Genomic DNA, 22763 nt, shown 5'->3' with positions numbered 1-22763 from the left:
TCTTGTTCATTTTAATGCCTGGTACAACTAAAGGTACATTTGTTTGGACAAATATAATGAAAACAACAAAAATAGCTCATAGTGGTTTAATTTCAGAGCTGATATCTATCCATTTTCCATGTTTTCTTGATAATAATCAAAATCACTTCAGTTCTAATATCAATAGCTATGGCATTGTACTGACAAAAACAGTGCTTTTAGGCATTCCATGTTTTCTTTTCTGTCTGTTTTAGTCACATGACACACACAGGAGTTAGTACTGGATTGCATAGCCATTATTTCTGATGACTTTCGATGATCTAATATTTTTTTCCGCAGCTGTATTTCTTATCTTACAAGATTATGTGCGTTTGAACATACTCTAAAATTTGACTACAGTATGAGAGAAACTTTTTTCACACAAAATTCCAGACTTTTCAAGGTCTGGAAAGCAACATAACAAAATCCCATACTTTTTAAGACTTTCAAGACCTGCACAAGCACCCTGTTGTAAATCATACATTTTCCTATATTTACTTTAGATGTTCATGAAAACTCAGAGTTAAGTCAAAGGTTATTATATCAAAACTGACAAAACTGAAGAAAGTGACATTTTCAGTAAAGATATCAGTGACTGAACATAAACCAAATGTCTCCATCCACTGTCACTGATCCAACTCCATGGGTTTTACTGGTGAATTAATATTGTAGAGGATGACTGTGTTTCCATGGTAACTACAGAGCCTCTGAATGTCCACATGGGTCAAATCTGATGACCATGAAAAGATGACAAAGAGGCTCAGAGGAACATGGAAACACCGTTGTCTTCCACAACACTGATTCACCAGTTGATGTTTGATTTCAGTTAGACTGGTAGATTTGCCGAAAAAGTCACTTTTTTTCTGTTTTCTCTTTTTCTGACATAATAACCGTCTACGTTAATCTGAGCTTTTATGAACATCTATAAGATCAGTGAATTAAATATAGGAAAATACCTGATTTTCACTGAAAAAACACAATACAGAAGATAATATTACAATAAAAGGTGATAAATCACTTATAGGTGGGGTCTGAGATGTTTTTCTGGAGCTTTTGTTACTATATTCCTTAAAATCCCCTTAACATCCCGATTACAACTAATTAATTAAATGCTCTAACACAAAAATGTAAAAAATCAGTCACCTGTGGAACGGACAGGACTGAAAAAACACCATCCAATCATTTTGAGCGCTGACTCCAAATGATTGAACAGTGATATGTCAATCAAACTCAACTGCCATTCACCCCTCCCCCCTTCCCCGCTTTGCGCGTACCCCTCTGACCATGAATCGCGCGTTCCCAGAGGAAACGCTTGTACAGGAAGTGAAGCCAGAACCTGGTTATATTAGTTATATTAGGATGGAAAGTTCACCGGCAAACTGTTTTGTCACCAACATAAATCACTAGGAAATGTAACATTAGTCACATAGGTATGAACTGAGGCTGTTCTGGAAGAGTGGGGGGGTTGGAGGAGACTGAATGAGGTATGCATGGATACGTGAGCTGGAGGCTCAGTAAGGGCCGCAGTCGGTGTCGGAGGCTCAGCCGGGGCCGTAGCCTACGATGGAGCCTCAGCCCGTGTAGGAGAAGGAGCTATGGCCGGACCCCGTCGGGACCGCATACAGAGTGGAGCCCAACCTGGGTCCGGAGCAGCAGCCGCCGTATTGTTGCTGTGCAGCGCTCGTGAACCCTCGGGAACAAGCATAACGCGTGCCACTACTCTGGAGGCGTGGCTTTGGAGGGAAGTCTGAAGAAAGGGGTTTGGACTTTTGAATTGAGTATTTTCAAAATGTAGCTTGCTCAAAACGTTTTTCTAAGATCTCAGACCCCACCTTTAAGAAAAGTTAAATAAAGAGACAAAGTAATTTGGGAACTGCCACAAAAGTAATGCTGGGTTTTTATGGGTTAAGGTGGCACAGTCATGTAGTTCAGAAACTGAATGAATAAACCAAGGTATCCACCTTAGCATCAAACACCTAACAACAATACATCACAAAAAACTAGGGCTGTCAAAATTAACGCTTTAACACCGATTAATCCATCATTATGATGAATCTATTAAAAATTTTAATGCAATTAACACGTGCAGTGCAGAGTGACTCTGAATGTCTCTGGCAATGCATTTGGGGCAGTTTATCCAAGTAGAGTTAGCGTCACGCATGAGCAAATGGGCAGTTGATCTGATAGTGACAGGCAACAGAACCAACCCATAAAGATGGAAGACACTAAACAGCACGTTGGCCCTCTGGATGGAAATATGAGGACAAAAAAACCAAGACAGAACAGTTGTTTCAAGTTGTTTTGTTGAAACTGTTGAAGGTGTTTAAGAAACATGTTAAGTGCATATATATTCCCTTCTTTCTTGAGTCTGTTTGCTCATGCAAAATGAAATGCGACTAATATAGATTAAAAATGAATATTTTATTGTGATTAAGCAAAATTAATCCACTGAGACCTTGTAATTAGTGTGATTAAAAATTTTAATCGTTTGACAGCACCACAAAAAACTATATTCTGTCATCATCTGCCTTGTTACATTGTTTTTAAGATGTTTGAGGGTGAATCTTACACCAAGAGGACGTGGTATGAAGCAAGAGATTTCTGCAGAACCATCGGAGGAGACCTGCTGAGCATCCACAGCTCTAATGAGATACGAGCGGAATAGTATGAAAACAACCTGGTCTTATACGAGTAGTACAATGTTTGATTCAACAGTTACCAATGTCCAGCTGAAAATGTAACCATTGCAGCACACATTTTTTATGTTGCATATGCTGTTTTTGTATATACACAGTACATATGGATCATTCTGGATTGGACTCAGCGCACCTGACCCAGTCACTGGTTTTGTATGGAGTGATGGATCCCCGGTGAGTTTCTCCTACATGTTTTACATTACGTAATTCATGCAAATGACAATGAAATGATTTGTCATTTTATATTTCCTTGTTTAGGTAAACTTCCAACACTGGCAGTCTGGAGAGCCAAACAATAAAAATAATGTAGAATCTTGTGTAGAATTCTTTGTGCATCAAGCAGACTGGAGTGGGTCTTGGAACGATGTTCAATGTGAAAAGCAGATTGGATGGATGTGTCAGATTCAGGCAGGTATGATTTGGTCGAAAACCGAAAACTGATATTATTAAACGACTAATTCTATTTTATAATGCAGTTCTTTTTGATCTTCCAGCCATTCATATACACACGTTGAGTACAGTTTGAATGTTCTTTTAAATGCTCTGTCCATCTCTTTACAGGTGTGACACCAAAACCACCTCCAGGCAATGTTGTTAGTAAGTAGGCAATGACCTCTCAAACTAAAAATATTTGTACATGATTCTTAAATCATTATGACATTAAATGCTCAATATGTAATACTTGTACATGCTGTGTACTGTGAGCTGAGGGGACATGGTTGCTGATGTTAACAGGCTGCATCACTGAGAGACACTGAAGGCCTCTGGAGCAAATCTAAAAATTATCACAGTAAAACCACCCTGTGTTTTTATGTAGATATCAGTGTATTGTAGCTGCTATCATTTATCCTTTAAGACTTCTTGTATTTTTCTCTACATTTAACCCTTTCCATGTGATTTATCAACATTTATTATTATATGACCCTCTGCATTTTGTATTTTTTCATTGAAAACCACATATTTTCCTATATTCACTGATCACGTAGATGTTATATAAGAACAGAGACCAGAAAAGTGACTTTTTCAGTTAAATATTTTATTAACTGACCTAAAAACAAGTGTCTGCAACCATCGGTATTTGTCAAACTACATGGGTTTTATTGGTGAATCAATGTTGCAGAAGATGACATGTTCACTATAGAGCTACTGAACTTCCAAATGAGTCACATCTGAGAACAATGAAAAGCTGAGAAACTGCATTTTACCTGAATTATTTACATGCATTTATAGGTTTAGCGCTTCATTAAAGCGGGATACACACTTAAAGATAATCGGGCTGTTTTTGTCCCGATTATCTCTTTCATGACCAAGGAGGGCAAACACCAGATTATTTTATGTTTTATAAGATTATCCTATAAGATTATCCTGTGACTTGAGGTGAGTTAAGAGTGAGTTTGTCCCAATAATTGGCTCCGAAATGGGTTGGGGCCAAGGAAGCAGGCGTAAATAAAGTTTGGTGGACCTCAGAACTGAAGTCATGATATCATGGTGACCAGCTCGTGGAGCTATGGGAAGCCTGAGAATGTCTATTCAACACCTCCGCCAAGTCGTACCACAACCAAAATGACATGTTGCGTGTTGTGTTTTCTGGTTGTTGCTATGTTTCTTCTTCGTTTTGGTTAGATCACGTATGATCATGTGACATTTCTGGCGTAGGGGACTAGATTCTAGATCAGTGATGGGACAGAATGGTTAATGTGTGGGGTGTGCTGTGTTGAGATTATCGGAGCACACCACACACAGTACGATCAAAACTGTTCAATGCCTGATTTTTTACCTTAATTTGTGGGGTCTGTAACAGACAAAGAATCTCTTTAGATTTAGTAATCCTTATATGTGTACCCCGCTTTAGTCATTAAACATTTGAGATCAGTCAATGCTTTTGGTCACAAGTGGCTGTTCAGGTCTTTGAGGGTTAATGAAAATAACCAAGATAATCATTATTAATAATGAAGTTTTGTACAAACTAAACAAATCATTGAGTTAACCCTCATGTAAGTGTATCAGCATGTGGGTATGTCACATATTGAACCTTACTTAGCAGGTTGCAGCCTTCATTTATTTATTTATTATTGTTAAAAACAGCTTTTAAACTTCTTGTATAAAGCAATAGGTTAAATAAAATCAGAAATGACTGGTATATTTAAAGTCTGTTATATGTTTGTAAAATGCTTGCAGAATTCAATACAACCTCAGATGGGTGGATCGAATGGAATGAGAATCAGTACTTGATCAACCAAGAACTAATGGTCAATGAAGAAGCTCGTCACTTCTGCCAGCAGAGGCACGGCGACTTGGTATCCATCGAAAGTGAAGCTGAAAATATCTTTTTATGGCAACAGGTGAGCTGTGATTCTACTTCACCACCTGTATTTAGAGATACAACTCTAAATGTATACCAGTCAAACCTTCCTGCATACATGTCACAGTGTTTGGTCACCCCCTGACACAAACAGTGACATCACACCTCCAAACAGATACTGATGTGTATGTCATTTGGAGGTCAAATGAGCATCACTGGTCTCTGTGGTAGTACTGCCAGGCTGTTTGTCCAAGTTGTAAAATATCATGTCTAGAAAGAAAGAACTGGAATCAGCAGGTCAGACTTTTGGAAGAAAACTGGAATCGTTTCACCTCTACTTGTCCATATATTGTCAGAACAAACTGAAACTACAGTGTTTATTTCACCTGTTTGTGTCTGCAGATACAAAGCAGTTCTACATCTTTCTGGTTAGGTGCGACTGTGGATGTTGATGCATCATTTGAGTGAGTATGAACAAAATACAAATGGAAAATAAAAATGATTTGCATGAAAACCATGTAAGTAGAATAATACATCTGTGTTCCATATAGATGGATGGATGGTTCTCAAGCCCTTTTTCAAAGGTGGGATGAAGGTCAGCCTGCTTTGAAGAATTTTGATGAGAACTGTGGTGTCATGACAACTTCTATGGGTGAGTGAACTTCAGTGATCCTCCTTTACTGGTTTACATGCACATCACATATTTAACAGTATATTACTAAGAAATTATATTAAAGGTCTAAGAAATTCATACTGTTTTTTTTTGTAAGTGTTGGTTTTATTAATTTTTTTCTGGGACTGGTTTGCAGGGTTCTGGCATGCCTTCAGTTGTGGGTTAGAGTTCGGGTCCATTTGCAAACGCCGTGGTTTGGTGCATGCCAACACCACTGCAGCACCCACAGTTCCCCCTGAAGGTGGCTGCCCATCCCCGTGGAAAAAATTTAAATCAAAGGTGAGAGGTCATTTCGAATGAACATGTGTTTTGAGATGTACAGGGTGGGGAAGCAAAATTTACAATGAACATTTAGTTGTTTTTTCTCAGCAGGCACTACGTCAATTGTTTGGAAACCAAACATATATTGATGTCATAATCATACCTAACACTATTATCCATACCTTTTCAGAAACTTTTGCCCATATGAGTAATCAGGAAAGCAAACGTCAAAGAGTGTGTGATTTGCTGAATGCACTCGTCACACCAAAGGAGATTTCAAAAATACGAGGGCTGTTCAATAAGTTCGTGGCCTCACCCAGAAATACTGGTTGTTATAATACAGGATGTTACATTCTTTCGTGATGGGATAGTGATGCTTGAACATCGATGGACCAAGTGCATTGCTGTAAATGGAGATTATGTTGAAAAATAAAATATAAATTATCAGTCTGTGTTGTTCTGTTCTGGGTGAGGCCATGAACTTATTGAATGGCCCTCGTAGTTGGAGTGTCCATAAAGACTGTTTATAATGGAAAGAAGAGAATGACTATGAGCAAAACTATTACGAGAAAGTCTGGAAGATACTATTAAAGAAGAATGGGAGAAGTTGTCACCCGAATATTTGAGGAACACTTGCCCAAGTTTCAGGAAGCGTGTGAAGGCAGTTATTGAGAAAGAAGGAGGACACATAGAATAAAAACATTTTCTATTATGTCAATTTTCTTGTGGCAAATAAATTCTCATGACTTTCAATAAACTAATTGGTCATACACTGTCTTTCAATCCCTGCCTCAAAATATTGTAAATTTTGCTTCCCCACCCTGTAATTAATTTGATAGGACACAATTCATTTTCAACAATCTGTTACAATGGACCCCTTAGGACAGGAGTGTCAAACATATGGCCCCTGGACCAAAACCGGCCCACCAAAGGGTCCAATCTGACCCGTGGGATGAATTTGTGAAATGCAAAATTTCCACTGAAGATATTAAAAATCAAATGTGTATAACTCATTTTTAATCAATCATTTTTCATTTTCAAGTGGTTCAGACAAGTAAAATAATAGCACAATAACCTATAAATAATGATACCTTTAAATTTGTCTTCTTTTTTTGTTTTAGTGTGAAAAAGTAAAATTGCATGATGAAAATGTTTACATTTACAAACTATCCTTTCACAAAAACAACCATGAACAACCTGAAATGTCTAAAGAAAAATAAGTGCGATTTTAACAGTATTCTGTCTGTTACTAAATGTTTTGTGTCCTTGTAGAGTCACTGAGATCTGTATGTTGTAATGCACATGTGTAAATGAGAAGCTATGGAGAAATACGAGAATATAGGTAAATATATGATATATGAGAGATATTCTTCAAACTTGCGCATTGACCTGTGGGTATCCACAGGTTCCAGATGTGGTAGTTTTTATGCTGTTGCATGTTCATGCATGCTGTACCACATTTGTCCAGCAGTCACCGCCAAAGTGTTCTGGCCATAGCATTGTGATTGTAAGACTATTGTATTCCAAAGTTACTAATGTATCTCAAAATATTGGTCCTATCAACTTGTGGTTTTTGCTAGTCTCTTCCTTGACCAAAAATACATAAGTATGCCAAACTGCAGCAATCAGCTCTTTCCAGATATAATATAGATTGCATTTTTACTTTTTTGCACTAAAACAAAGAGAGAAATTTGTAGTTACATTTAGTTGTTATTATGCTGTATCACTGTTCACTGGTCTGGCCCACTTGAGATCATACTGGGCTGCATGTGGCCCCTGAACTAAAATGAGTTTGACATCCCAGTCTTCCATGGCCTTCATAAAATTATAGTTGTAGTCAGATGTAAATCCCACTGTTGTCTCTCACCTCCAGTGTTACAACATCATTGACAATGAGGCATCTACATGGGACCAAGCACGTAAACAATGCAAATGGATGAACGGAAAATTGGTTTCTATACCCTCAAGACATGTGGAAGGTTTGTTTCACAACTTGTATGGTGTTTTCACACCAAGAGTCATGCAAGTAGACACTATGAAATATATGTCACATTAAAATTACACTGAGAACGCGTCACACAAGCACACAATATTCACGTACAATATAGTTATGGATGTGTACTGTACAGGTACAAACATGGGAATAGAATCAGAATGAAGTGACAATGACCTGGTGCTTACTATTTTACAAATACAAATCCATTTTTATTTTTATGTATAATACAGATGTATTTTGTGCAAGAACAATCAGTCAACATGCTATGTCAGTTTTGTGTGACATTTGACGTATGTGTTACATTCTTAATGTCTTCTATTGTTTCATATAACCATTCAGAAAAAAATCAGATGGTACTAAGTAAATAAACTCTATATTTTATGCCTTTTGTATGTATTTTCACTTGTCTACAAACCAATAAAACGATGGTCTGATTAGAGACTGAAAAGATTTCAAGTAGTATGTGGACAATGTTCATAAATCTAAAGCTAGCGCTACCAACAACATGTGTACTGAGTTTTGTGCACATTTCTGTGAACTTTTTTTTAGTGTTTCTGATTAATCAAATAATGGCAAAACCTACCACCAACTTCTGGACTGGTCTAAATAGTTTTGAAGGAGGTACATATTACTGGACAGATGGGAGCAAGAGGTCTTACATAAACCCAGATTTAATGGTAAGTGAATACAGTTTAAATTCATTTCTGTGTTTGTGTGTCCATTCATACTTTCATTTTATTGAGTGGAAGATATTGCAGAAAGATCTACAAATGCTACTTGATGTATAAATGAGATTCATTCCGCATCTTGGATTGTAGATGAAGTAGATAATCTTTTTTTTAAGTGTTACATTACGTTCTTTTACCATGTTGGACTCTGTGCAGACTCAGAGACAAAGCACTATGGGGATGCAGGTAAAAAAAACAGGATTTACTGAGATATGAGGGAAAAGGGAGATGGGAACTGTGGAATGCTAGATAAGGGTGTTGAATTTTCTTGACGCTGCCGTGGTCTTGGCTGTTCTGGTTTAACAGTGATACAGTCTTTAGCTGAACAGCCGTGAAGGGTTGGATAATTAGATGAGAACAGTAGTTTAGTCTTACAATGGCAATGGTTTTGTAGAACAGTGACTGTAGACAGACATGATTACACTTGGCGTGGTGGGCACAATGAGCAGTGAAGACGTGAACTGTGGTGCGTCTTCGTGGCTTGGCAGCCTGGACTGCTTCCTTCCAGCCACAGCTTGGAGTACTCACATTGAATTGAGTGAACGTAAACAATGGACTGTAGAACGATGATTGAGGGAAGCATTCTCCACAGGTGTGTCCCTGGAGGTACCTACTGCACCAGCATCCAGTCAGAGAGAGATAACACAAAATACAGAGTCAACACACTGACTTTAGACACACAATGAAACTACAGATACTCGCCCCTTTTATACAGTACTTCTGTTACGGGAATATTTCACCTTTATTCCAGAACGACTTCTGTGTGAATGAAATGGTGGGATCATTTGGTCCCACCTCTGTAACACCTCTGGAGGTAGTAACAGAGTCGTGAAAAAGGTGGAATTATGATCCCGGAACGCTGTGTAAAAGGAACACCTCTCATTCTGCAACCAAGGTGTGAAGTTTTGATGATGTATTGCACGTGTGACCCCTGTGCTGGGGAGACAAACTGGGGAGACGCCGAGATGTGCGAGCTGTTGTTACTTCGGGTGGAAGACTCTATCCATGCTAACGCGTGGAATGGTGAAAGACGGGGCAACTCTGGAGGGGTTAGCAAGACTGCAATGCTCGGGGTATTTCTGACGCGCAAGTTATACGTCACACTATACGTTGCGTCACCGCCCCTTTGATTCCGGAATGCAGGTCCGCTGTGTAGAAGTCCAGCCTGTCTGACCTCTGTTACGCCTTTAGCTGGGCTGTGGAAATTGGTCAAAAGAGAAAAAAAGGTGGGATCACCACCTGGCCTTTTATCCAGGAGCTGTGTGTAAAAGTGGCTACTGTAAGCAGTAGAGGCCCATCTTCTACCAGTTGTAGAGGACAATACTCCAGTGATCAGCTTTCGTCAGGGCAGGTCTTTTAAACTTGACTAATGGCTGATCGGAGTCAGATGTGTGCCTCCAGACAGAACACACCTGTTGGGAGAAAGCGTAGGGGACATTCCTCCCAATGCCACCAGATGATGACATTAGGAGGTTTACAAGGAAAAGGGAATGGATGTATAGTGAGCCACTGTAACAGTGAAGACTGAAAAGCATGCAGCTGGATTTAAATGTGTTTTGTGTTAAGTTTACATGTGTTATCATCATTCCTAGTGTACTACAATATTTTTTTGTGCTATAAAAATATTTCCAACATAATTTGGGTAAAAACTAAAATATTACTACTACTACAACAACAACTACTACTACTACTACTACTACTACTACTACTATTACTAGTACTATTACTACTATTACTGCTACAACTACTACTACTACTACTACTACTACTACTACTACTACAACTACTACTACTGTTACCACTACTATTACTGTCACTGCAGCTATAACAATAATAATCATCATCATCATCATTATGATCATAATCATAATATAAGAAGAAGAAAATTAAAAAGACATACATACTTGCATACATTTTAGTGGGACAAGGAAGTCAAAATGATTAAAAAAAGACAATAAAAGTCATTGCAGAAGTGTTGTAAAGCAAAGAAGACAGACTCTTTTCACGAATGCTACTTTAATTTTGGAATCTCATTTATTTTAACTCCACTATGTAACTAATACTTGAGTAGTGTTCATAACCATATGTCTGAATTTGTGTATTTTTCTGTTTCACACTGTAGAGGAAAATCAAAGAGATTCCATTTGAGTTGAGATGGATGCACACCTTTAGAACAATGGTAAGAATCTCTTAAAATTCTGGATAATGCTCTGCTGACTTTTTCATGTCACAAACTTTCAAGTGTTAGACACCAAAAGATCATGATGAGGTTTTCAATTTATGAAAGAGTATTCTAAGAATGGAAGATATGAAAGTCATTCAATTGTCGAAACAGATTTTTACATTCATATTTCTACGGTTTGACTTACAGCTCATGCATTCATAATATAGTTGGAATGTTTCTATACAGATGTAAGACTCATTAGACATGGCATGGAACATTTTTCAATTCTGTGTAGCATTCCCTGTCATTTATCTGTTTGTTTTCCATTTCTACATTCTAGGGCACCTGGGGGCCATTTGACATACAGGTATAAACTCTTAAAACTATTTTTTTCATCTCTCACAAACCAATGACAGATAGCAGAGTTTTAGGTGTTAGAAGTCAGAAGTACTTGATCATGGGCAGCTCACAGGAGTTTGCTGTTTACGTCTGGAACTCGTCTCTTAAAATTTCACTATGTTCAAGATTCTTGTACAAAACATTAAGACTTCTGCACCTCTTTGGATAATTTCATAATTTTTATGTTCATGGTCTGTGTGCAGTTAGTTTATTAATACGATGCCATCAATTCCACTCTTGCACTGAATGCAGATGGTGAACTCTTCATCAATTTTTTTTAGATTTAATTTGGATATTCATTGAAATAAGTTGTGTTTTAATCTCATTCTCTCTTTGTTTTCCCTAGAATAAATGTGTTGCTTTAAGTAACAGTCCTAATGGCAGTGGGATATGGAAAGTAACGTCGTGCAATGACACAAATGGATTTATTTGTCATCGAAATGTTGGTGAGCCAATTATTAAACCTTTTCTTATGATCTTCAATAAATACCCCCACCACAGAAAGATCTGCATATTTTTATTATAATCGCCCATTTCTAATGAGTCTCTCATACCTGAACAGCATCACCTTAAAGCAAAGTATTTTCACTGTATAAGTGAAAAACTAATAGTGGTTTGGGTGAAACAGATTTTTGTATAACATTTACAGTGTAGATATTAAGAAATGATGGCATCAGACCCCAATTGTCTCATGGCCTTTCCTGTTTTGTGTGCAACTCCTGCACCCAATAAACATAAAATGGTCCATAGAGTGTAAAAGAATGACTACAACGTCCTAGACTTGACAAAATCATATGTTTATATCAACACTGTTGCCCATAAAGTTTGGATGAAATATTTGTATGGCTTCTCATTAAATGATTGTGACAGTGCGTATTATCAATATTCTTGATGGATAAAGTGTCACTGGGACTGAGTATGTAATCATTTTACCAGGTCAAAGGTGATTACTGATATGTATCAATAGGAATTAAAAGGGGAATGTGCCTGGAAACAAAATTATTCCAAATTTATGGGAACAGTGTATATATTTTTGGGTTTTCCCAACACTATTTTCCATCAGCATTGTTTGCTGCATCCTCCACGTAGCACTGACCAAGATGCACGGCAGGTGTTTGACAAAATACAGTCAAACAAGCCAGTTTTTTTTTTTTTTTTTTTATTCCAGATGATACCTCTGGCCTATATACTTATACAAGACAAGAACTGGCGTAAAACAACATAAGTTAAAGCCTGATGGTGTTACCTCCCACTTGCTTGGCATCTTTTGTAAACATTTTGCACACAGTTTCCTAAATGTAGAATTTTTTTTCTGTGAAATATTTTCATGACAAAGCCTCCTAACAGTGATATCTGTGGCTGGAGGGTATGTTATTATGATAATTGAGGCCTTTTAGAAAAAGTGATGAGGTGGAAATATTAACTGAAATATACATTGTTATGATACGATGTAAATACCTTTGGGCCTGTAGGCAGATTATATCCTGTCATTACTTAGAATTACAATCAGGAAAATAAGAATAAGTACTGTGTTTCTTATCTATTGTTTCTCCATTAATAGACCCATCTTTGAAAGACATCCCTGATCCAACAAGTCCTACTGACTACATCAAAATATTTAATGACTCGGTAAAGGTCGTGACCCAAAAAATGAACTGGGATGCTGCCAAGAAGCACTGTCTACTTGACGGTGCCAAGCTGGCTAGTCTACGAAATGTGTGGACACAGGCCTATGCTGATCTGCAGGCTATGAATCTAAAGGCTCCACTGTGGATTGGACTGAACAAAGACGAGGTATGGACTGTATCATTTGGGTATCATTCATTCATTCAAAATTTGGTCTTAAAATCAAACTAAAAAAAAAGGAAGAAAAATAATCTTGTTACAAAAATATTTTTTTTCACAATATATTTACAAATAAAAATGTTCCAGTTTTGCACAAATGTAAAGTTCACAAGATCTCATTTTGTTCATATTGAATTTAATTAATTAATTAATTAATTAATTAATTAATTAATTTAGTTATTTGCACATCACAAACAACAACAACAAGAACAACAACAAAAAATTAACAATTTTCATGCAAGTGACACCATTGTGCAGCAGAGGATAGAAACCAAAAAAGGCTTATGTAAATACCTTCCCGGAAACAAACAATACACAGAAAAAAAAGAATGAAAATATGATATAACTGAAATAATAATCAAAAGTAAAAAAAAAAATACAATTACAAATCAAATGATATAAAACCTTACATTTTTTCATAAATTAGAGTCCTTTTTAGATGCTTCTTAAATAATGATAAAGATGTTGATTGAAATTCAGGACGCAGATTACTCCGAAGATGTAGTCCACGATATTTTAAAGAATACTGACTGGCAGAAGTTCGGCAGTATGGAAGATAAAATTTGCTTGAGTATCATGTAGGATAATTGTGTATAACAGAAGACAACATAAAAAAGTTCTGGAAAACTTTAGGAAGGACAAAAGTTAAGTTTGCAATTAGTTTTTAACATAATGCTGAAAACATTACATTTGTCTTTTTTTTTTTTCCAATAGAAGCACCAACTGAGTTTTCAATGCAGTTTCATTTCAATTCAGTTTTTACCCTTTGGCAGAGGAGTATTGTAATCATTTTGTCATCTGCCCGTCTGTCCATCTGTATGTCTGTCTGTCTGTCCATTCAACGACATAATCGCATTATCTGATATTGAGATATCTACACCAAATTTTTTTCTGTCAATGCATCTTGGCATAGAGCAGAAGCCTATTAAAAATAGGTGACCATAACCTACTTTTTCAAGGTCAAATGGCCTTGTGCAGTTATAATATTTGAGTACTTTCAATTGTAAATATGTAAGTAATACATTTTACACAAAGACAATCTAATCTAAAGTATAGGGCAGTAACTTTCAACAGAATCTTACACTATACAGGGTGGGGAAGCAAAATTTACAATGAACATTTAGTTGTTTTTTCTCAGCAGGCACTACGTCAATTGTTTTGAAACCAAACATATACCGATGTCATAATCATACCTAACACTATTATCCATACCTTTTCACAAACTTTTGCCCATATGAGTAATCAGGAAAGCAAACGTCAAAGAGTGTATGATTTGCTGAATGCACTCGTCACACCAAAGGAGATTTCAAAAATAGTTGGAGTGTCCATAAAGACTGTTTATAATGGAAAGAAGAGAATGACTATGAGCAAAACTATTAGGAGAAAGTCTGGAAGATACTATTAAAGAAGAATGGGAGAAGTTGTCACCCAAATATTTGAGGAACACTTGTGCAAGTTTCAGGAAGCGTGTGAAGGCAGTTATTGAGAAAGGAGGAGGACACATAGAATAAAAACATTTTCTATTATGTCAATTTTCTTGTGGCAAATAAATTCTCATGACTTTCAATAAACTAATTGGTCATACACTGTCTTTCAATCCTTGCCTCAAAATATTGTAAATTTTGCTTCCCCACCCTGTATTTTGCCAAGGGGGATTAAAGTGTGCCACATGTTATGTTCTGCTGGTTGTGATGAAACCTAAATCCAGGGGACTGAAGGTTTATTACAATTAAATAAATAAATATGTGGTTGTGAATAAAATCGCAGTGTATTTTAGGTTTTCCCCACCATTACAAGTCTTCTGTGCAGCACCCAAGCCCACCACTTAAGCCATATTCAAGCAAAATCAACCAATTAAAATGACTTTTCCCCAGTCTGAAGATACCAGCTGGTCTGGACTGCACTATGATATTTTGTACACATTAATGATTGGAAAATCAGGACCTAAATCATACTAAATTGCACTTTTTTAATTAGTCCAGTTTTCATGGAAGTTAACTAACATGCACACAGATGTCTTTTCCATGTTTGATGAATCTGGCTACGCTAATTTGTTCAACAGCGCTAACATTGATGTTTTACTTTTGTGATGCTGTTGTGGTCCTGTTGGTAACAGCTGTAAAACTTTGCAAAACAAAAAATGTATTTTGGATTGATCAATCTTTGCTTTCAGAACAACGGCTACTTCCAATATACTGATGGCTGGCATTTGAATGATGCAAAATGGGATGTAGGAGAACCAAGCAGAGACAGACCGTGTGTGTTTGTGGATGTGAATGGACAATGGAAGACCGCTCACTGCAACGAAACCATGAACAGCCTTTGTCTGAAGTCCACAGGTGGGACCCATTTTACACTGAATTAAACCAATCCCAACCCCCAAATCCTTTAATAACAAAGTACCACACCAACTCCTGACTTTAAAGTCAGTGTTATTTACTGTGCTTAAAATAGTAAATTACGTGTCCTGGTTGGTGTTGCTTGTGCACACTTTTGCAGAGATATAATACTTTAAAGGTGCAGGAGACTTTTGTGACCAATTTTTCATCAAATCTGTAAAACCTCAGCCATATCCTCAGTATCATGAATCTGTAAGTCTTTCTGTGAATACTCACCTGAATCTCTTGCATTACGGTGAACAATTTCTTAGTGCCATCCACCACAAACAAACCATGTGTTTACAAACGGAGTCGGGAGATAACTCGGGCATCTTCGGAATTTTGTCGCTGCATGCATTGTGGGAAACGCCGGTTTGCACCGCTGCCTGACAGCGGCAGTAGTTGCGCAACCATGTGATATTATATGGATGAAACAAACACAACGCAGAAACAGCTGACACGTGGAAATTGCTGAAGGAATATGCATAGAGAGAAGGGAGCTCCTGCCGTTTCCGTGTTGTGTCTGTTCCAGCTGTCGCTGCCAGACAGCGGCACAAACCGGCATTTCCCACAGTGCACGTCGTGACAAAATTACTAAGATGCCCGAGTTACCTCCCGACTCTGTTTGTAAACACATGGTTTGTTTCTGGTGGATGGCACTGGAAAATTGTTCACCGTAATGAAAGAGATACAGGTGAGTATTCACAGAAAGACTTACAGATTCATGATACTGAGGATATGACTGAGGTTTTACAGATTTGATGAAAAATTGGTCACAAAAGTCTCCCGCACCTTCAAGTTTTGTCTTCATTGCAAAGGAATTCAAATTTGAGAAGTTGTTATTTGCTGTAACAGAGTAATCATTCTTTCTCTTATTCACAGATGAACCACCACCAGAGATCAAAGATTTCCCAGGCGTATGCCCTGATAACCAACAAGGGGGGGACATTTACTGGCAACCATTTAAGGGTTACTGTTATAAATTCTTCACAGAGGAGACTGACTGGATCCATGCATCTGCTAGCTGCATCAGACATGGTAAGGTCTTTGTTTCAGGTAATATTCAAACATATTCACTGAGTGAACGGAGGGTTATAATCTAAGGGGGTCATATAATTTCACATCTGTTACATAAGATAAGATAAGATCAGCCACTGGTATGTTTTCCTGATATCAGCCACTTCCTCAGTTTTCTGGTGGTCCATGCCATGCAGGGGCGTGTCCTTCCATAATAGCCCCTCTGGCTCCTCCTCCCTGCTGGGCTTCTGTTACCTGAGGCATTCACTTAGCAGTTGGTCACTGGGGGCCATCCTTTTGATATATTCCTGGAGGTTTGTTTCCTCGGACACAGTAGCTCTGATGCTCACTAGTCCTTGCCCCCCTCGTTTGGCTTCGTGCACATCCTCAGGATGCTGGACTTAGGGTGAAACCCTCTGTGTGTGGTAAGGAGCGTCCTTGTCTTCATATCAGTGGCTCACATCTCTTCCAGTGTCCAGGATATTATACCTGTGGGGTATCTGATTACTGGCAGGGCACAGGTGCTAATGGTCGTCTTATTCTTGCCAGTCAGTGGACTTTTCTGGACCTGCCGTAACCTCTGTAGGCGTTTGGCCGTAGCTGACCTCTGACCTGCCTCCTCATGATGTATGCATGTATGCATGTGTGTTCATACATGTGACTGCATATGTGTATATGTATGTGTCACAGTAGAGATTGAAATCCAGTAGGATTCGTAATCCTACTAGGACAGATAGGAATTTTAGTTTGTCCTATCTGTCCTAGTAGGATTACAAATCCTACTAGGATAGATTGAAATTTTAGTTTGTCCTAGGACAAACTGAAATCCTACAAGAAATTAGGATCTGAAGATTAACCCTAACCCCTAACCTTAACCCTAGGACAGATAGGATTTCAGTTTGTCCTAGGACAAACTAAAATTTCAATCTGTCCTAGTAGGATTTGTAATCCTACTACGACAGATAGGACAAACTAAAATTCCTATCTGTCCTAGTAGGATTACGAATCCTACTGGATTTCAATCTCTACTGTGATATATGCATATATGTGTGTATGGAGTAGTGTGTGTGTGTATTAATTATTATAAATTAATAACTTCTAAGGAGGAGATGGGAGACTTTACTTCTTCCAACTTTGTGCTGATTATGTAAAGAGACAGTTTTATTTTATTGTGTTTCTATTTTCATTAATTTAATGATCACTTAATAGAAAATTCTCTTTTTTCTTATATATTTAAAATAAATTACTAATTTTCTCTCCATGTTCTATATTTATTGTAACCCACTAAAATGTTTGATGAGACCTCTACTAAAGACATATCTGCTTTTTTGTTTCTTTGTTTGTTTGTATAATGAAGATGCAAAACTACTCAGCATTGAAGATCCCTCTGAGCAAGATTTCATCTTCAACAGTATCAAAATGTTGGATGATTCTGCCCACACTGTTTGGATCGGACTGATAAGGAGTAAAAAAGGTACTGGTACATTCACAGAGTCTCCATCCAAATGAAAGAAAAGCCGTAAAGGAAAATGTGAATTTGATGCATATTTCCATCGGGGCTTACAGCTACTGATTATCTTTGTTGTAGATTCATTTGTTGACTAGTTTTTCAAGTTAATGCATTAGTTATTTGTCCTATAACACAATGACCTCAAATGTTGTGTTTTATCAATGACCCGAAGACATTGACTTTTTTTTTTTGTGTGAAATTGCGATGTTTCCACTTTTTAAATGCACACATTAAAAACATTAATAAAATTAGAAAAGATGGAAATGTAACTATTGACTGATTTTATATGTGAACAAGTATTCATCTACATTTTGTTGGGACCTAGTTTTGTTATACATCGGCATTTTGTGATAAAGAAAAAAATTTTAAATAATAATAGTGATAACAACAATAATAAGGTTTATTTTATTTTTTAATAATTACAACCTCTTTGTGCAGCTAATTTCTCATAGGTTACATGTGTACTTAATACATACTTTGTGAACAAAACATGTCTGAAGTGGAACATAAAATATATTATTTATTTATCTATTTTTACTTTGAATTTGTCTTTAGGAGCGTGGTTATGGTCGGACGGTACAGTAATGGACTACACTAACTGGGGTGAAGGACAACCCAGTGAATACAACAATGCAGTGATTGTACTTTCAGATGGGAAATGGAGGAGTGCCTTCCACTGGTTTAATAAACCATACATCTGCAAAACACGCAAAGGTAAAGTTCAGACCCAGTTTGCACTGTATTGACTTTTTTGAGATTTATTTGATAATCTGAAGTCTGAAGTGCTTACTTTAATAATTAAGATAAATAGCCCTCAATCACTTTTTCCTTCTCTCTGTCTCTAGTGTTAATACCAAAGCCATCGCCTTCAACCAGTAAGTTCCACCTCCTCCTTTTCTTTATGTGACTTAAGGCGGTCATACACTGTGCGATTATTTCGATCGTTGCACGCAGCTCCATCTCAAACTGTGCGAATCAATGGTAAAGTCAGGCTAATGATTCACGTTCTCACACTGCTTGTATGCGACCTGACTGCTCACACTGTAGGACCATACACCAGAGGACGCACGACATGTTCCAGTGTTGTATCCAGAAACACAACGTTAAAATACCAAGGAATCCGAAAGTGCATAGACGCTTGTGTATTGGTGTGAGTCACGAAATGGTAGTGCTAAACAAAAACCAACGAGCTGCTTTGACAATGTGTGCCATTACCTGCAGGGAATCAAAAAACAAGAAAAAACAAAGACGTGTTTGGTGCAAGAATTGGTTGTCCAGACGTGGACAGTATGGGCTGTCAGTCCTACAGCAAAGGGAACAAGAGGGAAGCTGCAAAAGCTCAACTGCACTAGGCCAATAGTCAGCTACTGTAAGCCTAGAATTAGCTTACAGTAGCTGGCCGTTATTGTATTGGCGCATGCACAGTGTGAGAATTTGAGGCCCATGGGCTCGTGGCACTGCTTTGACAGTGCGATACCCTCACGAGGAGCGAGCAGAATTTCAAACAGCTCCGTTTTCCTTGCGAACACACGATTGCTGGTTGTGAGGTGGTCGTAGGTGTTCATCGCTTGTCTTTACCCCATGTACACTGCACAAAGCACGACACACGATTAGAGGCACATCTGGCCCAATTACAGAAAGAGTCGCACGAGTGAGAAATCGTCTCTAAAATCGCACAGTGTATGGCCGCCTTTAGGCTACATTCAGACAGCAGGTCTTAATGCATAATTCAGATTTTTTGGTGAAATACAATTTTTTTGTGTGCTCATTTGTATTACATATTAAATGTGACTTCTGTCAGTTTTGACTATGAACTAAATGCGACCCACCTGTGCAAAAGAGGTCCTGATGTAATATGTGACCATGCACGCACGCAATGTGTTTATGGAAGCAAATATATTTTTCCCGCAGCTCCTCCTCCTGGATCACAGAATTGCGACACTTGTCACATTTCAATAGCATAAAGGTTGGATAAATGCAACCTGGCCATTCAAACTGAAATCGCATTGCAAAATATCAGATACATATCAGATTCAGGACCCATATGACCAGGGATGGGAATCGAGAACCGGTCTTTTTGAGAACCGGATCCCAGTAGCTCGATTCCTTGGAATCGTTTGCCTGCCTGCTTAACGATTCTGCGATCCCACCTTCGTCATCTGTTCTTATTATTTATACAGTTTGTATACGTTCTATGTTCTGTGCAGATGGAAATATAACAGACAGTTAATGCAAACACACCCGTTTGTACTCTTTTATTCCTTCACCCAATGAGAATCGATAAGAGAATCGATAAGGAATCGGATCGATAAGCAAAATCGATAATGGAATCAGAATCATTAAATTCTTATTGATTCCCATCCCTACATATGACCCATATGATATGGGAAAAAACAATCAGATTTTGGCCTCATTTACCTGCAGTCTGAATGCAGCCTAAAAGACCCTGTTCCTTCATTTCAGCTGATGATTGTCGTTTCTTCTCTGTGCAGCACATGAGAATCCTGTTCTTCGCCGCAGTCATATAGCTCTGGCAGCTGTCATCGTTATTACTGGGATAGTGATGGGGATATTCATCGCCCTCTTCATCTTCAAGAAATCTGGTCATCGCTTACCGATCCCTGAGAAGTTAACCACATTTGACAACCCACTCTTTTCAAGCAACAAGCAGTCAGAGCCGAACGTGGCTGATACCAGTAAACTGGTAGACAATGCAGAGGAAGACAACCATCAGCCCATTATGACTATATGAATGAAAAGGGGAGAACAGAATCCAGTGGGGCACACCGAATGAATGAATGAATAAATGAATGAATGAATGAATTTATTTTTGGTTTTACATCAATCCTTGTAATCAGTACATTAATTGTAATAAACATAAAAACCAAAAAAGGAATAGGCTAGAAGCAAAAGCTTATTTTTTTTGCCTATCCTTTTCAACTAATACACTGCTCACATCAACTTAAATGTGTACAGCATTGATCATTTACACCAATAATGAAAAATTAAAAAAACAAAAAAACAAAAACATATCTACCATCTCATTTCAATATTTCTGAACTTTTGTTTTTTAAGATTAAGGCACTTTTTTTTTTTTTAACGTCGCCAAAGGAGTGAATAATTTAAATGCATCATAAGATCCATTTCATAATTTCACACCCACAATCCCAGTCCATCTAGACTTCACATTTATCTTCACTTTAATCCATTCACACATATGAACATCTCTGAAATTCTGATTACTCTCTCATAATTCCAAGAAACCATGAATAGTATTTGAGACAATACTATTTGTATCCCTTATCTTCCAAATACTATATCTATTTAGAAACAATTCTTTATACCTCTTTTTAAATCTATTTATGTTTGTACTTTCCTTTATCTCCTGTTCTAGATTGTTCCACACAGTCACTCCACAGCTTGTTATGCTCATACTTTTCATTCTTGTTCTTATTTATGTTTTTTTTTTTAAATTTAGCTCTCCCCTTAGATTGTATCCTCCTTCTCTTTCAGTGAACATTCCCTGGATATTTTTTGGCAGTAGATTATTTCTTACTTTGTACATTATCTGCGCAGTTTTAAATTGAACCAAATCCATGAATTTCAATGTGTGTGATTTTATAAATAGTGGGTCCACTGTCTACAGAATCTTATAGTTACTGATATATAGTAGAACAATGTTTAAGGTTTTGTACTTCAAATCACTCTGTGACTTCATACAAATTGTTTGCTGTGTTAACTAATTCTGTACATAGTTTATTTTTTATGTTTGCAACAGATTATTAAGCTCTGAGATGTATTAACACAACATTAAACAAAGCTACATCTGCAAGAAATACAACTATGACTCAACTCTGATTTCACTGATGTAGTGCATACGTTGGTTTGAGAAGAACAATTATGAAACATTCATGTGACAGTTTCATATCGCCTTAAGTGGTTGTTAATGTGAGTAAAATAATCTCTTGTAGAGGATATGATACTCTCTGGACACAAAACACAGATCAATGTTCCAAGCTCTGTACTTATTTTTGGCCCCAATTCAATGTGATATCTACTTAAATGTGTTTTAAGAGCAGTCTATGTTTGGAAAGAACAAGGGCATTGATAGTATGTGCATGAAAATAAGCATCTGCAGCCAAAATGGTCATGTTGTAGTCTGTAATGTCCCAATAACTCACACCTGGTAGACAGAGATTCAGAACATTCTTTGCATAGCCACATTCACAAACCTAAAAAAAAGGAAAATAATCGGCAGTGTTCCTTAAACATTAAAATTACCAATGAGGCTTACACCGACAACAAATCCCCCCAATCCTCTGCTATATGATAAAGTATATAAACCACACAATGGACAAAAGATACCAACTGAATTGTTCTTCATGAAACAGATCAGGGCTGGTTCCAGCCTGTCATATTAGGGTTGGCTGGTTGAAATAACAGGTGGGCAACTTGGTTGGTGTGTACAGGTGATCAGGGATTTTTCTAGAAAAAATTAGTAAGAGGGAGCATAGGTAGGCGAGGGAGCAAAGCAACCAAGCGGTGGGGATGGTGCGGAAGGGGGGGTTTCCCTTTTGAAAAACTGAGGTAAAAATGAAACATTCTGAGGCTATCTGAGAGGGATATTGTAACTCTAGTGGCCCTCCTGCAATTTTTTAAAGCAACAATTAGGGCTGCAGCGATCAAATATTTTAGTATTCGAGTATTCTATTGAAAATTCTTTCGATTAATCGAGTAATCGGATAAAACTTATTTTTGCTTGGTTAAAAAGCAATT

At 37.5% G+C, this 22763-nt stretch overlaps 1 protein-coding gene across 1 annotated transcript in view; it reads left to right on the top strand.

Annotated features, from left to right (window-relative positions):
• The window catches only part of LOC115437024 (macrophage mannose receptor 1-like), a 36646-nt gene extending 15755 nt beyond the window's left edge, over nt 1-20891 (top strand). Inside the window, exons 13-32 of the mRNA XM_030160091.1 lie at nt 2567-2682; nt 2813-2888; nt 2973-3126; nt 3276-3311; nt 4893-5056; nt 5419-5480; nt 5568-5668; nt 5826-5968; nt 7824-7929; nt 8496-8623; nt 10797-10853; nt 11179-11205; nt 11584-11683; nt 12799-13031; nt 15256-15421; nt 16343-16498; nt 17835-17951; nt 18543-18701; nt 18833-18862; nt 20480-20891. Of these exons, the coding sequence (XP_030015951.1) occupies nt 2567-2682; nt 2813-2888; nt 2973-3126; nt 3276-3311; nt 4893-5056; nt 5419-5480; nt 5568-5668; nt 5826-5968; nt 7824-7929; nt 8496-8623; nt 10797-10853; nt 11179-11205; nt 11584-11683; nt 12799-13031; nt 15256-15421; nt 16343-16498; nt 17835-17951; nt 18543-18701; nt 18833-18862; nt 20480-20739 (2391 nt within the window). The 3' untranslated portion in view covers nt 20740-20891. The remainder of the gene's footprint in view (nt 1-2566; nt 2683-2812; nt 2889-2972; nt 3127-3275; nt 3312-4892; nt 5057-5418; nt 5481-5567; nt 5669-5825; nt 5969-7823; nt 7930-8495; nt 8624-10796; nt 10854-11178; nt 11206-11583; nt 11684-12798; nt 13032-15255; nt 15422-16342; nt 16499-17834; nt 17952-18542; nt 18702-18832; nt 18863-20479) is intronic.
• Nucleotides 20892-22763: the final 1872 nt, after the last annotated feature.

This window comes from Sphaeramia orbicularis, chromosome 17 (genome assembly GCF_902148855.1).
Source record: "Sphaeramia orbicularis chromosome 17, fSphaOr1.1, whole genome shotgun sequence".
Classification (NCBI taxonomy): Eukaryota; Metazoa; Chordata; class Actinopteri; order Kurtiformes; family Apogonidae; genus Sphaeramia; species Sphaeramia orbicularis.
The sequence above is the reverse complement of the archived record's forward strand: the minus strand, read 5'-3'. Positions and strand labels throughout refer to the sequence as shown.